Source organism: Siphateles boraxobius, unplaced genomic scaffold, assembly GCF_051911475.1.
Source record: "Siphateles boraxobius isolate OS27281-9 unplaced genomic scaffold, OSU_SipBor_1 41, whole genome shotgun sequence".
Classification (NCBI taxonomy): Eukaryota; Metazoa; Chordata; class Actinopteri; order Cypriniformes; family Leuciscidae; genus Siphateles; species Siphateles boraxobius.
The window spans coordinates 30,667,188-30,684,561 of NW_027509042.1; the positions used below are offsets into that span (position 1 = coordinate 30,667,188).

A 17,374-nucleotide genomic window follows, 5' to 3' on the forward strand; every position below is an offset into this window, starting at 1 on the left:
CAAACGAGCATTTGGAAGGATTTAGTTTTAACCCATAGGATTTTTATCTGGAAAAGATTTTCTCCAAATGCTGAAGGTGATCCTTAAAAGTCTGACTGAAAATCAAGACATCATCCAGATACACCAAGCAATTTTTCCAAGGCAGCCCATGAAGGACCATCTCCATTAACCTTTGAAAAGTTGCTGAAGCATTTGTCAGACCCATGGGCATAACTTTAAAATGGTACAGCCCACTACCTTTTGTGAAAGCGTTTTTTTCACAATCTTCTTTTTCCAATTCAACTTGCCAAAACCCATGCTGCAGGTCTATTGTGGAGAACCAAGCAGATCCTGATAAAGCATCTAATGCATCGTCGACTCTTGGAAGGGGATGAGAGTCTTTTATGGTTACAGCATTGAGTTTTCTGTAATCCAGGCAGAATCGCCATGTGCCATCTCGCTTGCGTACCAAAACTATGGCTGCTGCCTAGGGGCTATAACTCTCTTCAATGATATCTGCTTTTAAGAGCTTTGTCACTTATTGCTGTATCTCTTGTCTTTGTTCAGGTGTCACACGATACGGCCTTTGTTTGATTGGCATAGCCTCCCCTGTCCGAATCCTATGCTTAATTATTCCGGTCCTACCTCTGTCATCAGAGTTTTTACTGAAAATTTCAGAATACTTAGTAAGCAGCTCTGTAAAGGATTCCACTTGAGATATAGACAGGTTAGAATTATCAATTGACACAGCTGGGGCAGTGACACAGGAATCAGATAAGACATTGCAACATTCTCCCTCCAACACTGTTGTGTCAATAGAAGAAAGAAAATAAGACTCACCAAGATGTTGACCTGCATGGAGTTCGATGTCTTCTTCTGTGGTGTTTGGAACTTGCACTATAGTCAGGCCATTTTGAACCTCACTGAGGGTGTGCGCAACGGCCACATTACTAGCCGGGTTGGGCTCCAGTATACCTGTGTAGTCAGTTGGCACAGGAGATACAGCCGTCGTTCCAGCCACGCACGCTGTGAGAATCGTTTCACTCCATGCTGGTAGTTTGGTAGATGCAAGCACCGAAACATTACAACAGGCTGCAGCTTTATGTCCTGTAGGAAGCAGAGGCAGCTCAACATTCCACAAAGACAGTTTATGATTGGCTACATCCAGGAGAGCATGGTGTTTTTGTAGGAAGTCCCAGCCAATGATGGCAGGATGATGTGCACCTTTAACAACCTGGAAATCATGTTGCAGTAATTCTTTACCAAGTCTCATGCCTAGCACTAAGACACCTAAGGTGTCCAGACACTGCCCCGTGACATGCAAGTACCAGAGAAGTTTTCATAGACTGTTTTTTTAACATGGGATGCGAATGCGAAAATCTTCCCCCACAATGGAAATAGTAAAGCCAGTGTCTACGAGTGCAGAGACCTCCACTCCTTCCACAATCACCAACACATGTTATGTTATGATGTTGTGTGTGCTCATCATTTGTATTAAATACTTTAAAATCAGTGCGAGGCCGGGAGGCTGAAGCTGATGTTTGCCCCTCAAGTTGGAAGTTTCCCGGCTGTTGTTTGAATGACTGCTGGCTGTCAGGTGACCTAAAGCATACACTGTGTCGGCTCTGAGGGCTCCCATTTCTACTCCACTGTTGGACAGGACGAGGGCTGCGGGCCGTCTGTAGTCATCAATATGATACCTACGGTCTTGAGTGCGTGGGGCACCTCCTGGAGAATAATAGGGCCTAGCTCTGTCACCTCCCCGTGAGTCATCATTTTCACATAGCATTGTGCGATGCCAGTCATTCAGCAGTGCAACATCCTTGTGCCGTCTATTAGGTGCATGGGTATTATCAGCATGATATATTACAAACTGTGGTATGTTGGAGAAGGGCTGCACGTCATCCTGGGCTGCTCTTTAACTAAAGAAACTCTGTTCCTCTCCCAGCACTCCAAACATTCTGTAAGATGAGCATTTTTGTCTTGTAGCTGGCGCACATCATTTTTCAGCTCCTTCACGGTCAACGTTAACTGTTCCACTGCCCTGAGTAATTTCCCATCATTGTGATCGGATTGCACCATAGCCACTTGAGTTTGGGTTTGTGGCACCTGAGTTGACCCAATAATGGAGTTGCAAAGCTGCACGGGCCCTTTCACATTGGTATGCAACAAAAAGTGCTTCGTCCATATCCGTTGCACCATGTTCATGAATCTTTGCTTGCAAGGCTGGATCTAAACCAGCCACAAAACGTCTAAATTTCTCACCCTCCTGGGCAATACGATCATAATCAGAAAAAGCCTCTAGGACTAGACAAGTAATATCAGCACTGTACACTTCTAATCTTTCACCAATCTTGCGGGAGCGAGCGTTCACATGAGTTTGGAAGAATGGCAATGAATGTTGAAGCCCGAAGACATGCCTTAGTCTGTCTTTCAATGCATTGTAGCTGGTCTTTACAGAAGTAGGAAGACCCAGTAAAAGAATGCAGCATCTGACAGCCGTGTTGGCAATACTGAAGCTAACATGTTCATCATGTCTGTAACTTGTGGTGTCATTGCTTGCACAGCCACTTTAAAACGACGAGCCCAACTGGAGAATGATTCAGTTCCATCACCCTTAAAAGCTGCCGGGAGCTCGATGTGCAAACAGCCCGCAACAGAAGGTGCAAAAGGTGGCATCCTGTTCATGTTGCCACTAGCGCTGGGCGGATCGGCGGGAGCGTCAGCCAACGCAGCACCAGCGTCATTTTCAGACATCCCTGTAATTTGTTTTTGTATCTCACCCTTATGTTGAGTGGCATTGCGTTGTTTAGTTTAGTACTTGTGCAATAGTCCTGTGCACAACCGGTGACAATAAGAGTGTAATGTCCAAATGGCGCCAATATCGCGTTACCGACAAAGTTCATAAAACTCCACGAAAAGCGCCAAAAATGCAAAATAATGACCCAGCTGCCACCAAATATAAAGTAGGGTTCGTTAACTTTGCGTAACACACACTCAAAAGGATAAAATAAATCACCGGAGAGAAGCAGCTACTGAACAGTCGTCTCTTTTTACTCACTCTCTTGCTCAGCGCTGAGAAAAACAACACCAACTTTTAATACAGCCAATCAGAAAACACAAAAGATGAACAATGAAGTAAATCAAGGTTTTTGAACCAGAACACAGATTCCAGACTTTAACCCACTGTCTCCCATTTATATATATATCATATAAATATTTATATATCATATATATTTAACCTTACAGTTACATGTCAGATTCCAGGAAGATGGCTGGATCATGAAGAGGGTAGATGCAATGACGACAGAAATAAGAAGAGAGTGTGTGTGCACAACATCTGTGATTTCTGGGCCATAGGTACTGGAAATCAATAAAACAACTTTGTGGGAGGTTGCCAAACCTACCCCCACCTTCCATGTGTTCTCTCTGCCTTTAATCCACTCTACTGTACTTGACCCCTAAACATAAACCCTTTATTAAATCTTATTCATTATTCATTAACCCCTGTCTCTAGAGTTGGTCTGGCTTTGATGTACTCAGCAAGATGTTCCTTAGAAAAATCTTTCTGGTTGGTTTACTAAACAGTAGGTAAGGGTTCCATAACTCTACCTTGAGGTCCACCTTCCTGCAGAGTTAAGCTTCAAGCCCTTTTGGCTGTACAGCAGATCTAGAAGAAAATAGCGTCATAATCCATCTTATGTGATGGTTCATTTTTGTTGTAAAACAGTTATTAACTTAGTTCATTTATATATATATATATATATATATATATATATATATATATATATATATATATATTTATATATAGCCGCTCTGAAGAAAACAATGATGTCATTGTCCAGCTCAGTTCAGTTCTCATATAATGCTGTCAATGCAGGCAGATCAATAATATTGTTGAATATTAAGTGTCCCCAACTAAGCAAGTCAAAAGCCAAAGGTGACACCTTGGTGGTTTATGTAGGACACCAATGCTATTTGTCTGAGTGGACTAAGACGTGGTATCCTTTCAGGTCTGTCAGGAAGGTTCTGAGGGCCAGAAAGACTGCCTGCATTTCCAGACAGTTGATGTGCAGCCATTTTTCTGTGCTCGACCAGGGAGCCAGAAGTTGGCCTACCCTCTCACAGAGCTCCCCAACCATTATTGGAGGCATCTGTCGAGACCACCTTCCTTCAGGAGACTGACCCCAGGTTCACGCCACATTGGAACCAATAAGGATAATTCCAAGGGGCCAGGGCCATGATGCAGCCGTGGTCCACTGTGATACGAAGGCGTCCAAAACGCAAAGTACTGATGATTCAGATGCCATAAGGCCCAGCATCCTCTGAAATGTTCTGAGGGGGGGTGAGACCCTGACCTTGAAAGACGATGTGAGCCGCTGAATCGTCAAAGCACGCACTGGTGTGAGTGTGGCCCGCATTTGGGCCGCAACCAGAACTGCCCAGATTCAAGATTCGCTGGCTGGAAGACAGTGAGCTCTTGGCAATATTGATCCTGAGTCCCAGGCATTTCAAATGGCTGAGAAGCAAGGATATGTGAGTGTCTAGCTCGGCCTCCGACTGGGTCAATATGAGCCAGTTGTCGAGGTAATTCAGGATGCGCACTTCCTTCTGTCTCAGAGGGGAGAGGGCAGCATCCATGCACTTTATGAAAGTGTGCAGAGCCAGACAGTCTGAATGGAAGGATGGTATACTGGCCACACCCTCGAACACGAATCTCAAGGGTCTGTGATGGGGGAGCTATCTGGATATAACAAAGTAGGTATCTATCACTCGTGGCTTGACGAGGGGGCAGCTCCAGAGGTGTCGCATTTTGAAACAAATGGCGGGCGAAAAGATAATCTTTAAGAGAAATAAGCTCTGTTAGACTCACCTGAAAGTAGCAGGGGAGGAACGTCATTCTCAGCCACCGTCAGCGGAAATGCACAGAAATTCGCTCTTATAGTAATCGCCAGATAGCTGCAGGGGAGACGCTGAATCAGCTTGCGTGCAGAGTACTGTTAATAAGCTTTCTCGCAGAGCGCCGCTCAGTTGCTGGGAGACCGTCAGCTTGCTTGCAGGGCACTACTGAGTCAGCCTGATCCACTGCGAGGCTTGTTCGATGGCGAGAAGGCTTTTTCTGTCTTGTCTCGAAGTCCATCGAGGAGAAGATCTTTGTCGTTGAAGGAGAATTAATCTGAGTTCCTATGGCGGAATGCCCACTTATATAGACGGGTAGCCCCGCCCATTTTGGCAGGCTTTAGCGCCGTAGGTTCGTGAAGCTCCACTGTATAGCCATTGGTTCGTGCAACTCCGCGGCATAACCATTGGCCCATGCAGTTTCACTTCGTGATTCTATAAGGCTTCAGTAATCTGAGAAAAATTAGTTTTCCTCAATGCAGCTAGTGACGCAAAACAAGTGAACTGCATCAATAGAGAACTGTATATTCTATGCCCTACCCCTAAACCTACCCATCACAGAAAATTTTCTACATTTTTATATTTTCAAGAAACACCACTTATTGTGATTTATAAGCTGTTTTCCTTAAAGGGATAAAAAAAAATCCTCACAAGGATAAGGATTTCAGATATTGTCATCTTTGTGGGGACATTTTGTCCTTATATAGGATTCACCAGGACCACACACACACACGCACACACACACACACACACGCACACACACACACACATATATACACACCTTACTAAATAACCACTTCTATTCTGTCTTCACAGATTTGGCAGTATCCAGGGTAAGTTGTTTTGCCGCTATAAATCTTGTGGTTGTGTGAAGTTGTTGTGGTACAAAAAGTCTTCTAGTCTTGTAGTACCTTCCTTACTATATGTACTCTTTGTTGTCATGGTTAGAAATTAGCTTAGATTATTTAATCCCCATTTTAGCACACATATTATTTATGAATGTCCTTCAACGGGTAGACAATAACAAAAAATCATAGCAAGACATTTATTGTTTATAGCAGGAAAAGACTGCATGAAAAAAAAAGTGCATGTGTCAAAAGCTATTGCCTAGTTCACACTACATGGTTTTGAAAGGTCGGGCTGAACTGTGGGGTTCACACTACATGACTTGCTCTCTGTGAAATCAGGAGTGTTCAAGTTGTTGAGCTGTTCACACCACACGACACAACGTGATTGATCCGCAACAGGAGGTCACGCACTACACGAGTTGACAACAACTCTGTCACCCAACGATTCTATCTTGTCTACAAACCACGTTTTGTCACGAAAAATCAGCGATATAACGAACCGGAAATGAGGCGAAACCGCACGCGCGCCGAAGAAGAACAGAAACACAGCCGCGAATATGGACGTCAGACAGAAACTAGTGCTGCAAACTGTTTGCGCGATGATTTGCTCTGAGAAAAAAACGCAAAAAAAGAAAAAATAAGAGAGTATGGGTGAGTGGATCCACATACGCGAACAGCAGGGATTGTCTGTGCTACAGAGAGAGTTGGAGGTGAGTACAGCATGTTTATATCGGAGAAGTAGCTGCATGTTTATGTTTGGCTGGCGGCAAAAATCGTGTATTTACCCGCGTATTTACCCGCGTATTTACCCACGTATTTACCCGGTGACCTCAACCCATGCCTTTCTCTGATTGGCTGTTGCTCATGACATCAGTGAGGTTGAGTCGTGAAAGCTCTGGATATCTAGCATGCTAGATATTTTTCTAGGCTCGGCGACGCGTCTGCGAGGCGTCTGCAAGCGTCTTTGATGCGTTGTTGGCTCTTTCATACTAACAGATTGGCGAGCGTTCATCGCCCGCTAATCCCCCGCGATTTGCACGCGATAACACCCTGACCTGTAGGCGAGCTCAACGATTTGCAAATCGGGCTTAAATCGGGCTTAAATCGGGCTTAAAATCATGTAGTGTGAACTAGGCTTATGTTGCAGAGCATGGAAGCAAATATCTGTCCTGTCCTGTTCTATACTACATGAATAAAGTGCTTTTGAGTCTAACATGTACAAGACTATTATAAAACATTGTAAACCAAAATTGATAAGTAAATGTTCCTGTGCTAATGAAAGCTTCTACATTATACAAAGGCATTTAACACACATGCACACACAATATTATATTTGCAGTGTTATCAACTCTCCACTCTGCACATTTGGTACACCTGATTGTTGGTATTTTATGTATACAGTAAAAATGTTATCAGAATATTATAAACAGCAATTTTCGTCCCCAGCAGCCTCTACGTGTAGGCTCTTCTCTCCGTGTGGTTGGAGTAAATTAAATTGTAGTACAGTTTAACTTCGCTGTCTCTTATCAATTGATCCATTCCCTCCAAAAACTAAGCATTCAATCAGAGTACTTAGCTTTAATCCTTAACAAGAAACTTCACACATGGAATATTTACTGATTCTGTCGGTTCCAGTGATTATGAAATGGTGTTTTAATCTCCTTTGTTTTGTTCTTATGTGTGTACTATAAATTCCTTGGCAATAGCATAACTATTGTATGTTTAGGTGAAGCAGTCACACTTGGTCATTTCACATTATTATGCATTCACATGCCGTCCCATTTATTAAAGCAGTGCTTCTCAAACTTGCCCTGGGCTGCACATTGTGTATATCTCTATACTTTTTATATACTTATAAGTATATACTTTTTTAAATGTATTTCTGAAACACTCAGACACTGTTTTTTCTTTCAGTCAAAGCTGAATCTACTGTTAAAATGACAGACCTTAAAATTAAAATGTTAGGGGAAAAAAATCTTCAAACAGTATGGTTCGAACATATTCTGTGTTTAATTTCTAGTCTTTAAATTAAACTTTCAAAGCGTTTGTCACTGAAAAAAGCTGAGGACTACTAAGGAATCATTGCAGATAAATATGATCCTCTTCTGAGTGCTGAACCTACAGGTTTTTGTGGGGGGTATTTTTGGTAGTTTTAGTAGCAATCACATTCTACAGCCAAATCAACTCTCAAAAAACTCAAATAGTAACAACGGCACTTGTATAAAAACTTCTGTCCAAAGCCGAAATGAACAAATAGTTGTTAAACTGTTTATCTTCTCCAATTATAGGCTGGATTTGATGAATATTGTTATATTTATAGGTTTGTATGTGTGTAGTCCCATCCTGCATAATAAAATAACAGAAATTAAAGGGATAGTTCACACAAAAAATGAAAATTCTGTCATCATGTATTCACCCATTTACTCCTCATTCCAAACCTGTATGCACTGGTAGCCAAACAGTTTTGGTGACCGTTGACTTCAACTGTATGGAAGAAACGGGGGGAAAAACACAACAAATATTCTCAAAAATATTTCTCAAAATATCTCGTTTTATGTTCCACAGAAGAAAGAAATGCAAATATTTGGGTGAACTACTCGATTAAATTGACATCCTCAAAAAAGTCTCCACCTTTATCATCTTCAAACTCTCCATCCAATGGCTAATTTCTGTACTTTACTTCCATTAACTCAGTTTTGCCATTAAACCCTGCAACCACCCAGTGCTTATTTTTGAGTCGGATCCTGCTTGATCCTGTTCCAGAAAATGTCAAATTTTGGATTTTTGTGTTCCGGCATATGTTTTTAAACACCCGGCATTAAAGGAATAGTTATCATTTCATCATATCATGTCATCATTTACTCACCTTCAAGCCTGTATGAATTTCTTTGTTCTACTGAACACAAAGGAAGACATGTTGTCTTCACATGTAACCAAACAGTTGTGAGGCACCGTTGACTTCCATAGTATGGAAAAAAAAATACTATGGAAGTCAGTGGTGCCCCACAACTGTTTGGTTCCCCATATTCCTCAAAATATCTTCTTTTGTGTTCAACAGAAGAAAGAAATGTCTCAGGTTACGACTGTAACCCTAGTTCCCTGAGAAGGGAACGAGACGATGCGTCGATGACGCTTTGGGAATGCCTTTGCGTGACTGAGTCTGAAGCACTACTGTCAACTAGTCCAATGGAATGAATGAAGCGTCACGGGCGGGTGACGTCATGACCAGGAAGATATAAAAGCACATCCGGTGCAATGCTCGCGTTAGCTTATAGAGCGAAGCAAAGTCGATCGCAGGGATGCAGGAAGTATGGCAGGGAGACGCATCGTCTCGTTCCCTTCTCAGGGAACTAGGGTTACAGTCGTAACCTGAGACGTTCCCTTTCGAGGGAACTCGCGATGCGTCGATGACGCTTTGGGAACGATAATACCCAATACGCCATAATTACAAAATTCCAGATGATAAAACTGTCGGCAAATTAAGTAAAAAGCACCTGGGATCCTGGGGCAGCTTCCAGGTCCAGGCTATAAAACCTCACAAATGTTAGCGGCGAGGACCAACCCGCCGCATCACAAACCTCCTGAAGGGAAACTCCTGATAAGAGGACTTTAGAGGCCGCCATACTTCGGGTAGAGTGAGCTCTGACCACGAAAGGACATGGCTGGCCAGAGGACTCATATGCAAGAGAAATAGCCTCGACTATCCACTTACTGATTGTCTGTTTAGAAGCAGGAAGACCTTTCTTAGGTGAACCAAAACAGACAAACAACTGATCAGATCTCCTCCACGGGGCAGCCGTGGAGGAGATCTGATCAGTTGTGAAACAACTGCGAGCAGCGGCGAGCAGCCGGCGAGCAGCCGGCGAGCAGCCGTGCTCGCACTGGACACAAGAGATTCAGTTTTTCCTGGTCCGAAGATGTAAACGGAGGAGGACAGAATGCCTGCAGTACAATAGGCCTTGGAATATTGGTTGGCACCTTAGGGACGTAACCCTGCTTAGGGTATAAGAACGCTTTAACCATACCCGGTGCAAATTCAAAACAGGTGGGAGACACAGAAAGAGCCTGAAGGTCTCTGACTCTTTTTAGGGATGAAATGGCTAACAGAAAGATAGTCTTGAAAGTCAGACATTTTTTTTAAACTAAATTTAGGGGCTCGAAGGGAGCCCCAGACAGGCCTTCCAAAACTATGGCCAGATCCCATGCCGGCACCCTAGTTCGAACTGTAGGCTTCAACCTCAAGGTGCCACGAAGGAAACGAATAATCAGGGGGTCTCGACCCAAAGATGTAATACACACAGGGGCGTGGAAAGCTGCAATGGCCGCCACGTAAACCTTTAAGGTAGAATGACATAAACCTGACGTGAAACGAGACTGGAGAAACTCAAGTACTGTGTTGACTGAACAGTTAACTGGATCTCGCTGCTGTTGGTGACACCAAGACGTGAAAACTTTCCACTTAAGGCGAGACACGGCAGGCAAAAACATCGTTTTTTTTTTTCACTGGTCAATTTTGAGATTTTGGGCTATTTGTCTTTAATAACATGTCTTCTTTCAGACTTGTGCTGAAAAAAATTCCAAAATACACATTTAGATCTTTATTTTACTACACTTTGTCTTTTTGCGTGTGTAGATTTTGCATAAATTCAAGAAAAGTTGGCGTTCTAAATCCTCCTGCTGCTTCGCAATCACTGTCTGCACCCTGGCATCACACACACCGTTAGAAAGCTCTCTCTCTCCTTTGCAACGCTATCGGATCCAAATATGGTAATTTCCTGTTTATCAGCAACCAATCGTGAAAGTAGAACGGGGGATTTAACTTGAAATGCGCATCTCATTGGCTGATGCCAATTTCTGACAACGTGATTTGTTCAGAATCGTCACGTGACGCGCTCTGACATTATATACATGCATCACATATATACAATACTTTACACACTATTTATACAAAACAATTATATTACACAACACATTTCAGTTCCCCTTCAGGGACTACCGCTGCGTGAAATCGCAGTGGGAACGCCCTCAGCGTGACGCGTCTGAAGCATGAATGAAATCAGTCAATGGAGAGAATGAGCGTACGGCGAGTGACGTCATCGACCAGGAAGCTATAAATATCCCCTGAGTACACAATACGCCAGCTTTAGTTACTTCAGCAGCTCTGTGTGTGTCTGAATCTGTCGATTGTGTTTGTCTGTTTTGTCAGGAGTTTTCACTATATATATTTTATATAAAAAAACCAATATGAGCGAGCAGTATAAGAAGTGTGTTCCCCCCTGTACTCGGTACAAAGAAAAAATCACGGGTGGGGATTCACACGAGCTAAGTGTGGCTTGTTTGGGAGTGCAGCAATGCCCAGTCGGCTCTCGAGGGAGTCGATTGTCAGCATTGCGAGCGTTTTCCCTTGAGAACTCTGCGCTCGCGGCGATCGCTCTTCGAGGAGAGTGATGTGACGATACTGGTTATGTGACGATACTGTAGGCGGAGGAGACGCTCGCGAGCTATCTCTCTCCTGCTTCATCGTCTTCACTTAAAGCACCGGCTCTTCCACCAAAAAACTTACTCGGTGGCTCGGCAGGCGGCTAGATGTTTGCCTACGATGACTTTTATTCAGGCTTTTCAGGCCGACCTGCTCAAAGGAAATCTGAGGGGGGTCCCCTCCGAGAGAGACTTGCGTTCACCTCCCTTAAGGGTGCCCTGTCTCTCCCGGCGCCCTCAGGGGCCCGTCCTACTAACCCTGCCGAAACAGGGCGTAGAAGGGTCTGGCGAGTGCTTTCCCGAGGGACGCTCGCCGCCTCTAAGGAGGGTTCTAGTGTGTTCAGACCAGTCGTTCCCTGCCGGTGCGCCGTTACAGGGCACTGTGTCTGTCACGCAGAATGTTCAACCAGAGCAAAGTCTTTCGTCGAGTTCGTCTTCCAAAAGAGCACAGCAGAAGCGGAGTGTCACGTCTCGTGCCCCCCTGCAGAGAAACTGGAGGGACGAGGCGGGGCGCTCTCCGGCGTGGCCTTCTCGGGGCAGGACTGATCTGAGGACAGTCATTGTCGCCAGAAAAGCCGCGTCGAAAAAGTCCTGACGGGCTGAACGGGACTCTGAGGGTGGTCCCCATCGGGAAAAACTTGAGTTCACCGCACAAAAACACGGTGCACTGTCTTTCTCGATGCCCTCAGGGGTCTGTTCTACTAACCCTGCCTATACAGGGCGTAGAGAGACTCGGCGAGCGATTTCCCGAGGGACGCTCGCCCCCTCCAAGAAGGGTTGTGGGGTGCTCAGACCAGCTGTTTCCTGCCAGTATGTTACAGGGCGCTGTGTCTGTCACTCGGGATGTTCATCCGGAGGCCAGCCTCGAGAGGCTGGTTCCCTTAGTAGAGTTCCTGGCGGAATGGGTCCCCCACCCAGCAGGGAGTTAGGATACTACTTCATTGAAAAAAAAAAATCCTGACGTGCTGAACGTCAGGACTCTGAGGGTGGTCCCCATCGGGAAAAACTTGAGTTCACCGCACAAAAACACGGTGCCCTGTCTTTCTCGATGCCCTCAGGGGTCTGTTCTACTAACCCTGCCTATACAGGGCGTAGAGAGACTCGGCGAGCGATTTCCCGAGGGACGCTCGCCCCCTCCGAGGAGGGTTGTGGAGTGCCCAGACCAGCTGTTCCCTGCCAGTACGTTACAGGGCGCTGTGTCTGTCACTGGGGATGTTCAAATCAGATCCGAGGACTGGTTTGTCATGATAGATCTAAAGGACGTTTACTTCCATGTATCTATCCTCCCTCAACACAGGGAGTTCCTGAGGTTCGCTTTCGGGGGCGAAGCGTACCAATATCGGGTTCTTCCGTTCGGCCTAGCACTGTTACCCCGAACATTCACGAAGTGTACGGATGCTGCTATAGCCCCGCTGAGGTTACAGGGCATCCGCTTTCTGTACTATATAGACGATTGCTTGATTCTAGCTCAATCGGAACAACAGGCGATTCGGCACCGAGATGTTGTTCTTGCTCATATCAAGTGACTGGGGCTGAGGCTCAACGCCAAAAAGAGTGTTCTTTCTCCATTACAGAGAACCACTTTTCTAGGTGTAGTGTGGGATTCAACGACGATGCAGGCACGATTGTCACCTGCTCGTATTGCTTTGATTCTCGCTGCAGTAGATCAGGTCAAGCTAGGCCAGTCATCCACTGTAAAACAGTTCCAGAGACTGTTAGGTCTCATGGCAGCTGCGTCCAACGTGATACCTCTTGGCCTCTTGCACATGAGACTGTTACAGTGGTGGCTCAGGACCAAGGGATTCTCCCCGAGGGGAAATCCGCTTCGCATGATCGTGAGTTTGCGACGGTGTCATCACGCCCTGATCATGTGGAAAGATCCTTGGTTTCTGTCCCAAGGCCCTGTGTTAGGAGCTCCTTGTCGTCGCGTTATGCTAATGACAGATGCCTCTCTCACGGGTTGGGGGGCGATCATGGATGGTCGCCCGGCTCAGGGTCTGTAGGAGGATCATCATCGTCTGTGGCACTTAAACTGCCTAGAGATGTTGGCGGTGTTTCAGGCTCTGAAACACTTCCTCCCAGACCTAAGGGGCCACCATGTTCTTGTCCAGACAGACAACACATCGGTGGTTTCTTATATCAACCATCAGGGGGGTTTGCGTTCTCGCCCGCTTTACAACTGGCACGTCAGATCCTTCTATGGTCCCAGGGGAAAATTCTTTCTCTGAGAGCTTTTATCTCCCGGGGTATTTAAATCAGGGGGCAGACATCCTGTCAAGACAGGGGCCGAGGCCCGGGGAATGGAGTCTTCACCCCGAGGTGGTGGAACTCCTATGGAAACATTTCGGTCTTGCCGAGGTAGATCTATTTGGTTCTCGAGAAACATCACACTGCCCGCTGTGGTTCTCTCTCAGCCATCCAGCCCCGCTGGGGTTGGATGCGATGGTACATCCGTGGCCGAGGTCACGCTTGTACGCCTTTCCCCCGATCGCTCTGCTCCCAGGAGTTCTGGACAGGGTTCGCCGGGACGGGCTCAGTCTCCTGCTAATAGCCCCGTTCTGGTCGGCCCGGGTATGGTTTGCGGACCTAGTGTCTCTCCTCAACGGCTCTCCCCTAGAGATACCGATCAGGAGAGATCTGCTCTCTCAGGCGAGTGGGTCGACCCTTCACCCCCGTCTAGAGCTATGGAGGCTGTGGGCTTGGCCTTTGAGGGGGCCCAGCTCATAGATTCTGGTCTCTCGGCTGAGGTCGTTGAGACCATCCTCCGATCCAGAGCTCCCTCCACGAGGAAGTTATATGCCGCGAGGTGGAAACTTTTCACCTCTTGGTGTGGAGAGCGCCAGCAGGACCCAGTTAACTGCCCGGTTGGTACAGTCCTGGATTTCCTGCAGGACCGTCTCTCCACAGGGTTATCCCACTCCACACTGAAGGTGTATGTGGCGGCCTTAGCTGCTTACCACACCCCTTCAAGTGGAGGTTCCCTCGGGAAACACCCACTTATGTCTCGCTTCCTTCGTGTCACCTTGAGGCTGAGGCCTGCAGTTCGCACGAGGGTACCAGCTTGGGATCTGGCCATCATCTTAGAAGGTCTCTCCCTTGCTCCTTTCGAGCCCATCGAGGAAGTTTCGGAAAAGTTTCTTACTCTAAAGACTATCCTTCTTCTCGCTATCTCATCTCTAAAAAGAATTGGAGATATTCAAGCACTTTCGGTGGCTCCCTCGTGCCTGGAATTTGCTCCTGGTTGGTTAAGGCCTTTCTCTTTCCGAGACCAGGTTATGTTCCTAAGGTTCCAACTGTTTCAGTTAGACCTATAGTTCTGCAGGTTTTCTGTCCTCCGCCTTTTCTGACGTCAGACCAGGGAAAATTAATTTGCTGTGCCCAGTTTGGGTTTTGATGCTTACTTCCACAGAGCTGCCCTGTGGAGGAGATCGGAACAACTGTTCGTCTGTTTGGGTCACCTAAGAAAGGGTGTCCTGCATCTAGAAAAAGGATGAGCAAGTGGGTGGTCGAGGCCATCCCACTTGCTTATGGTTCGGCCCATCAGCCTTCACCTTTGGCTGTGAGGGCTCATTCCACCCGGAGTATGGCTGCTTCTACAGCTCTTCTTTCAGGAGCTTCTCTTCAGGACGTTTGTGATGCGGCAGGCTGGTCCTCACCGCACACTTTCGTTAGATTTTATTCCCTCGATCTTAGCTCCACTCCCGGGGCTCAGGTTCTCTCGTCGGTTTGTGTCTCCTAATGACACACGACGGGGATTTGGTCGTATGGGGATGTGGGTATTGCGTTCCCACTGCGATTTCACGCAGCGGTAGTCCCTGAAGGGGAACGTCCCGGGTTACGTATGTAACCCTAGTTCCCCGAAGGGACGGACGCTGCGTGTCCTGCCATACTCTCGGCATCCCCTTGGGTCGCTGCTTCAGTAACTTTTAAGCTGGCGTATTGTGTACTCAGGGGATATTTATAGCTTCCTGGTCGATGACGTCACTCGCCGTACGCTCATTCTCTCCATTGACTGATTTCATTCATGCTTCAGACGCGTCACGCTGAGGGCGTTCCCACTGCGATTTCACGCAGCGTCCGTCCCTTCGGGGAACTAGGGTTACATACGTAACCCGGGACGTTTTTGTATAATATAATTACTATATAATACTAAACAAATCTGTATTTGTGGGATCCTAAAGTGGTTGTGAGTCCCTCAGGCAGATTCATATTCACATGTGTGATGGACTGTTGATGTGTGGTTTTGATGTTTTGAGTGTTGTTTTGGATGTTATGATCAGTGATGGATGAAGCAATGATGAGTTTTGGATGTTAAACAGTGTGATACATTGATTTTACATGGACCTAAAGCATATTTTGTCTGTAATTCATGGCTTTCAATAGAAATTAGTGGAATTTTGCCATAAAAATCTTTAAAGGCCGTTTTCTCAAAATGAGTTTTTTCCTACACTCCTAGTGACGATTTTCCACTTCTGTAGCACCTACATACACCAAACTTTACAGTCCTATTCCTAACTATATTGTGAAGGTTTGTTCAGAGGGTTTTGTTGATATATCATTCTTGGCCTGATTAATATGACATTTTATGCCTAAAAATAGGGCGGAAATAATTTTTTTAAGGCTATTGGCAGTATTTTCTGATTTACAGGGTAACAAAAGGAGATATTCATAATCCCTTCTGTAAATGTCTTTTCATTGAATATATCAAAAAAAGACAAAAATAATTTTGGACCTTGTTTTTTTCATCTCCAAAAAACGTCACTTCAAAATATATGCAAATTAGTGCATATTTAATTAGATATAGCCTGATTAGCATATTTAAACATAAAATTACATAAAACTTGTAATAAATGTTTTTCTCCTATTCATGCAAGTAATCAACTGGTAAAGTTTCATGGTGATATCTGTACGTTACAATTTTTACCCTATTCACCTGTAGTGTCTCGCCTTAAGTATATATAATTTACTCGTGGCTGGAGCTCTGGAGCTAAGAATAGTCTCAACGACCTCAGTCGAGAGACCACTCTCTAGAAGTTGGGCCCCCTCAGAGGCCAAACCCATAGGTTCCAAATCTCCGGTCGGGGGTGAAATATTGTGCCCCCTGCCTGAGACAGAAGGTCTCTCCTGACAGGAATCTCGCCTCCTGAAAGGAGGGCCGTCTAGGAGATGAATTAGGTCCGCAAACCAAAAACGACTCGGCCAGCGTGGAGCTACTAATAATAGACTTACTCCGTCCTGGCGGAGTCTCTACAGAACTCCTGGGAGCAGAGCAACAGGGGGAAATGCGTACAGACGTAGCCTCGGCCACGTCTGTACCATAGCGTCCAACCCCAAGGGGGCTGGTTGCGTGAGGGAGAACCAAAGTGGACAGTGCGTCGTATGCTGAGACGCAAACAGATCCACTTCTGCTTGGTCGTAAAATTCCCAAATGAGCTCCACCGCCTCGGGGTGGAGTCTCCATTCCCCTGGCCTCAGCCCCTGCCTCGACAGGGTGTCTGCTCCTATATTCTGGTACCCTGGGATAAACACTGCCCTCAGGGAGAGTATCTTCCCTAGGGACCACAAGAGGATCTGGTGCGCCAGTTTGCAGAGTGGACACAAACGCAGACCCCCCTGTCGATTTAAATAAGAGACCACCGAAGTGTTGTCTGTACGGACGAGCACATGATGGCCCCTCAGGTCTGGGAGGAAATGTCTCAACGCATTGAAGACGGCCATCATCTCCAGGCAATTATGTGCCAAGAGAGATTATGGTTCCCCCACAGACCCTGACCTGAGCGGCCTTCCATTACCGCTCCCCAGCCGGTGAGAGAAGCGTCTGTCGAGATAGCAACTCGATGGCAAAGAGCTCCCAACACCGGACCATGGGACAGGAACCAATGTTTCCTCCATATAATCAAGGCGCGGATGCACCGCCGCGTGATCTTGATCATACGAAGTGGGTTTCCCCTCGGGGAGAACCCTCTGCTCCTGAGCCACCACTGCAAAGGTCTCATGTACAGCAGGCCAAAGGGGATCACATTGGACGCCTCTGCCATGAGGCCTAACAGTCTCTCGAACTGTTTTGCAGTGCGTGACTGGCCTAGCTTCAACTCTTTTGTGGCTGTGATGATAGCAGCTACACGAACGGGCGATAGTGTGGCCCGCATCGTGACTGAGTCCCATACCAC

General features: G+C 46.2%; 1 protein-coding gene across 3 annotated transcripts in view; it reads left to right on the plus strand.

Annotated features, from left to right (window-relative positions):
- lhfpl4a (LHFPL tetraspan subfamily member 4a) overlaps positions 1-17,374 on the plus strand; it is a 152,666-nt gene that overhangs the window by 109,448 nt on the left and 25,844 nt on the right. Inside the window, exon 3 of one of the 3 annotated variants that reach the window (XM_077199152.1) lies at positions 5,695-5,711. The exons of the other annotated variants lie outside the window; for them this stretch is intronic. Within the exon in view, the coding sequence (XP_077055267.1) occupies positions 5,695-5,711 (17 nt within the window). The remainder of the gene's footprint in view (positions 1-5,694; positions 5,712-17,374) is intronic. 3 annotated transcript variants of the gene reach the window in all.